General features: G+C 39.1%; 1 protein-coding gene across 1 annotated transcript in view; it reads left to right on the forward strand.

The window, feature by feature from the left end:
- The window catches only part of LOC101850986 (pre-mRNA-splicing factor 18), a gene marked incomplete at its 5' end in the record, with an annotated part of 14,367 nt that extends 12,168 nt beyond the window's left edge, over positions 1-2,199 (forward strand). The window contains 1 exon segment of the mRNA XM_005107222.2: positions 1,597-2,199. Within this exon segment, the coding sequence (XP_005107279.1) occupies positions 1,597-1,686 (90 nt within the window). The 3' untranslated portion in view covers positions 1,687-2,199.
- Between the last annotated feature and the right edge of the window lie 4,098 nt (positions 2,200-6,297).

Below are 6,297 nucleotides of genomic sequence, written 5' to 3' on the forward strand. Positions count from 1 at the left end.
CCCAGTTAAGCCGTGCACTTCTACCGTCCCTCGCTCACACCCATGTAATAAGGGATATTCATTAGGGACTGCATGAGACTAGAGATTTGCTCTTCTACATAACCATTTAGGGTATGGTAATGGGTTCATTATGTGCCTCAGGAAAAGTGTTAAGATCAATTTGTTTCATAGTGTTGGTAGTGAGTGATTTAGTAGGCCATTGGACCCATAATTTTGAGATTCGGGGTTTGGGGGTCCGAGCCTCAATTTGGTCCGACGTTGTGTCCTTGGGAAAGGCGCTTTTCCTGAATTTCCTACTTGGCTTGGTCCTTTTGGAGAGGGACATTAAACTCAGAGGTTCTGTGGGTGGTTGGTGGGTGCTCTAGAGTGGTATGCTCCTTCTTTCCTATCAATAATCTATCGTCCTTATCTCCCTTTCTTCTTTTTTATGTTTGTTACTCTCTTGTAACACCTCTAATCTTCTGGCACTCATATGACCTTATGCCGTTACGAGCACCATAATACCTCTACTAAAACTAAACTGTCAGAGGTTCTGTCTGTTAAATAACCAAATAGTGTTGGTAAGGGCATTAAACCCATACCATATCACGTTTCAATCTGTTCCCAGGGGCTTTCATAATACATTAGTGTGAATGAGTACAATAAAACTTTTCAGAATAATAATGATAATAGAACAGATTATTTCTTTAAAGCCCACTCCAGTACATCACACAGGGATACCCACCATCTTGAATTTTGTACAATCGTCACAATTTTTTATTTTTTTTCAATGTTACAAAAATGTAATCGTAAGACACCTGATTCCAATTTTTCAAAATTTATTTGCCGCTTAGCTACTCCAACCCAACCTCCCCCCTCTTGGAGACTGTGGAAGAAAACAATCCGACTTCTGCACTCTTTGTCAATACATCATGTGCAGCTGTCTAATTTTAACAACCTCTGTGCACAGAACCCTTGTACTTGTAGTCGCTCAGTGTCACTCTGCCGTTAGACAGACATTAGATGTGCCAGAGCCAGGAATAAGGCAAACGTTAGTTTGACGGGGTATTAGAAAGTTTCTGCTTTTGCATTGTGGCTGACCACACAGGCCAATGAGAGAATGGTTTTTTTAAATGGTCATTGTTCTAAAATTGAAACTATCAGCTGTGGCCCACGGCATGGTGTGTAGTGACACACAATCAGGATCAAATTCATGTGATGCAAAATTCAAGCTCACAGCCGATAAATAGAGCCCCCATCCACACACACACACACTCCCTTTTTTTTCCTCATCAAATCACAAAGACGAGCTCACCTCTTGTTTAATGTAACTCTCATCATTGAACATACAACCCTGTCCTTGACTCCCCAGTAGAAAAAAACTATCCATGACCATATTAAGAATTTTTCAGTCAGATTACTCATTTTTATTTTTTTGTTTTTGTTTTTGTTTGTTAATAATGTTAATTTCTAAAATATGTGAGGTGGACTGGCTGCCTTGAATATAGCTCAGTTTGGTTTACCATACCTTTATCTTGATACAAGATACATGTGCATGAACATTATACATAAAATTAACTGGTCAATTTACGCATATATTTTCAATGTCCTCTACAGGCTGTGAAGCGACTGCTCACCCAGTGTCAGATTTTGTTCCCAACAGACCCATCTCGCAGCTACAATTATCTTCGAACTGAGAAACCTTGAAAAATTACAGCACTTTGTGGGACAATTTACATGTGGTCAACATTTTTAGGAAGAATTGTTAGGGGGGGGGGGGGGGGGGGGGTTACAGCAGAGAGATATTTGTCTTTTTTAGTTTCCTGTCAATTTTTCAGCGTTCTAAATGGCTGTTATGTGTGCTTCTCTTTACTTAAATGCACAATAGATATTTCAGACCTTAAAATTTCATCTATTTCATTCTGGCCCCTCAATTTACTTTTAATTTGTTTTTGAATTTTAAGGTGGAGTTTATTTCTGTCAGAATACTTTATTGATCAAGAGTAATGTAAAGATTGAGTAAAAAGAGTTCAAAAATCTTTCTTGGTATTTCAAAGAGGATTTTGTTTTAATTGTTGAAGGATCTTGTCCGGTTTGAATTTGTATTTAAAATATGGTCTCATTTCTTTTGTCTTTACCATGCATTTCATATGAAATCATGTGATTTCATTTGCAATTTTTTCCATTTGCTAATAAAATATGTACATTCATTAAAATGATCTTGCTGTGTTTTCGTTATTTTCTTTGATATAAAAGTTACATTGTAGTTCGTAGCGGTTTCTTGACACTTGAAGCGAGGTAAAGGCCTTGAACATCTGGCTCTCACTGGCAAAAATAGAAGGCAATAAAGGGAGAAGTAGACCAAGAATCACTTACATATATATGGATGACAGTAAAAGACCAGGATAATAAATTGATTTAGAGTTCAAAGTATCCAGGAAAAGAAATAAGTGGCGACAACTACCAATGTCTCTGTCTAATATAACATTTACTTGAAGATGTGGTGGGGGTCAGAGTCGGGGTAAAGCAAATCTCTTTATCCTAAGTGATCAGGTTGACTCGACTCCATGCAAATTAAATGATCTCAGTTATCGTAGTTTGCTCTAATTTTGAACAAAACATGCTGTTTGTCATTTATATACCCCAATCTGCAATTCAGTTCGTAGCGAATTTTTGTTAGATCTGAGTGGTCTAAATTTCCATTAACCTGTTCAATACACTGAGACTGTGTAACAACTGCAGTGACGCTGGATAACAAGACTCCTCAATGCTTGCTGACAAGCAAAATTTATTATACATGTATTTGAAGTTTCAGAGTAGATAAATACAAAGGATTTTTGTAAATGATTTTCGACACAATTTAGATCATATGGGAGATCCTGCTTGTCAGGGTCAGTCCAGGCTGGCTGAGTAGGAAACTAGATGACATAACTTCCCCCCATATTGTAACTACAGTTATGAAATTTTTGGTGCTGATAATGAAGATGCCAGATGCCATTCCCTCCCCATGTGGGAATCAAACGTGTGTCTTTTATGTGTAATGTGATGATCCTAACAGTTCAACCATTCTGCCCCTGCCACTTGTAATCAAGCCAAGTGGTGTCTGGAACAACAAAGAGAAAGGTTATGGAAATGGCAGAGGGGTTAAAACGGGGGCTGTGTGTGTGGGGGGGGGGGGGAGCAAGGAGGGTTGGACCTAGCAGTAGTGTTTTGTCGCAAGACAAGACCATAATTATAATGGACACATTTCACCAGTCCTAAGGCTGCGACCACCTCAGGTTGGGACCTCAGAATGGAACGGTTTGTTTTCTTTATTTTGATTTTCATCAGTCCTGCCTAGGACGGCGAGTTTTCTCCTCGATAATGGATAACCGTCTTACCCAGGTTCGACTGTACTTTAGTTTTACCCGTAGCTGTACGCCTTGACTCCAGGCCCAGGTAAATCTCATTACTGCACCAAGCCTCCCCCCCCCCCCCTGAATCGTATCCTGATGTCTGGTCAGCGATTGGTTTTATAGGGAAAAGACTGACGTGGAAAGGTTTCTTTTTTTCTTTTTTTTTCGGGGAGTGAGTCCGGGGGGAAGGGGGGGGGGGTCATTCAGAATCGCGAGTGATTGAAGGGCGCCACTGGCAGGTCCCACGCTTTTTTTCCCCCTCCTACATTTAATTTCTATTGTCTCTGCTGGCACAAAATGACAGTTATCCTTGGGCATTCTTTAGATCACTCTAACAAACATCATATTATTTATTCTGTGTTCACGAACAGAAAGAAATGAGCCCAAGCACAACGTTGTTCACGTACACGTATTAAATTATTATTAAAATATTACTTATAAATTGTGGGAAGTGACATTTTATTTTATTATTTTCATTAATTGTGTGTGTATGCGTCACTCGTCTCGGGTTATTTCAAAACATAACCAATTAACTCCACGTTAATTTCTATTTTTAAAAAAAGAAAAGGAGGGGGGAGGGGTGTGTAAGTTTCAAGTGACAAAGAATGTGTGTTCGGGATGGCAACAAGCAAACAGTCATAGATTAATAATGTATTTCACCAGCTCATCGTGAACTAGCTTGGTTTCCGTTAAATTGGAATGAGTGTTTCGTGTTTGTTTGGCAGGTTTGACAATTTTGAGGGTAAAGATTTTTCTGTCTGTCTGTCTGTCTGTCTGTCTGTCTGTCTGTCTGTCTGTCTGTCTGTCTGTCTGTCTGTCTGTCTGTCTGTCTGTCTCTCTCTCTGGGACACACCTTCAGACAGCCCAGCGGAAACATCAAAAGAGTGGTTGGTTGGCGGGTGCTCTGGTGTAGTTTGCTCCTTCTTTCCTGTCAAACATCTATCCTCCTGATCTATCCTCCTTCTTTTTTGTGTTTGTTACTCTCATGTAACACCTCTAATCTTCGACACTTTTATATGACCTTATTAAAAACTCTTACTTAAACAAACTTCACAAGACAGTCGCTGCAGTGGAACCCACAAGGAGCACGAGGCAGGGGTAGGCCACGGGAAACATGGAGGAGATGTATGTGTGGAAAGGGACATGAGAGAGATGAAGCTCACTTGGAACGAGCTTGGAAGGATGGCCCAGGACAGAGATAAATGGAAGGAGCTTGTATATCTATCGTTTGCAAAATTCTAAAGGTTGCCAGCACAGTTCAGCATTAGTTCTAAACTCCTTGTCTAATACTAAAACGTATACAGGTGGTGGAACATTTTTGCATTACGCTTTTGCGTGCCGATAGTGTAATAATAATGTGTGTAGTGTGTAGCCGTCTAGTCTATCTAATTTCCTAGCCTCTTCATTGTTTCATTCAGTGCTCTTGGGATGTACACGGTTAAATATTTTTTTCGTTTGATTGGATGTATTTTCACTACACTCAATTCTGAGGATTAAATTTGTGCTTATATTGTGTGTTTTTGTCTTCAGCTCAGAGTTTAGTTTTCTTTCATCTTGAATGTTATTGTGAAAAAATTTTCAGCTGACGTCTCAGTCTCAGTTTCAGGGCAATGAACCGTGTGAGCAACATTTCAAATTTGAACATGGGAAGAAAGTGTAGGGGGTGGGGCTGTAGAAGTGGTTATGCCAGCCAAGAGGGAGATAGCAAAATAACAATAATACAGATTTCCAAAAGATTCAGAAAAAAGCACACTAATGGATCAAAAGTGTTCCAAATAAATTTGTCATGTTAGAAGATGTCATGGATTACAATGTATGAGAATTTGCTCTCTGCACTTCCCACCTGATGTACCTTTGACACGGGCTGGAAGATTTATAGTGCCCACAAAGCCTCCATCAATATTTCCAGAAGTACTACCAAAAAAAAGCAACTACAACAAGTTCAGCTTCTTCTAGAGCTGCTGATATTGATGAAATGAATGTATACATTAAAGAAAGAGATGCCTTCAAGTTTTATTCAGTTTTATCAAACAATGGATATGAAGCCGACAGCCATTGGCAATGTTGCAAAGAGTAAAGATTATAATACAATTGTCTTGCTCAGCAGAACTGGAGATGGCCCTGTTTTTGCATTTTCCAAGTATTTTATGGTTGTTCACCTCATCCATAATCACGTGAAAGAGTTGTTATTTGAAGCTTCACAAACTAAAGCACCATCAGGCATCCAGGCTTCACTAGAGATGTTGTCACATGCTAGAGTTAGAGCCTAAAGGAAATTTTGCACTTCGTGTGTAACCTTCCAGAGAGGCATTGTTGGCCCGCACTACTACTAGATCTACTACTTGTTGGGTAGGGTTTTTTGTTGTTGTTGGAAACCACTGAAAAACTGTACAGAAATTGATTAGTGGCGATTTTGTGGGACTATCCATCGACATTCCATCTTGATATTGTTATCGCAAGCTCATGCAGTTGGCAAATATAAGGACAGGCGAAGAAAAAAAATAGCAAAGCTGTCATCCAGATCATGGAAACAGTAACTTTTTCAGAGGTAAGAGACGTCTTTTTTATCAGCAGCTGATTGGGTTCAGTTACGTGCACTCCGTCTGAAGAGCGATAATATATATATATATATATATATATATATATAGTTGTCATTTGGACAATTAAGGTCACAATATTTTCACCGGTTTCGTACATGAACAAGAATTAACTTATACCGTAACAGGCCTACGTCAAATTAGGCCTCTACATCCCTTTTTGCTTTCGTTTCTCCTCTCTCTTCTCTCACATAGCCTTGCCATTCAGCAGAATTTAAAACATAATAATAATATATAAAAGTACATAGATCTATGTATTTTTCTCAAATGAGTGCATACTTTGGAATCAAAAGCTTGTAAAACAAACAGTTTCATTTTAAAACCGG

Source organism: Aplysia californica, unplaced genomic scaffold, assembly GCF_000002075.1.
Source record: "Aplysia californica isolate F4 #8 unplaced genomic scaffold, AplCal3.0 scaffold00587, whole genome shotgun sequence".
Lineage (NCBI taxonomy): Eukaryota > Metazoa > Mollusca > Gastropoda > Aplysiida > Aplysiidae > Aplysia > Aplysia californica.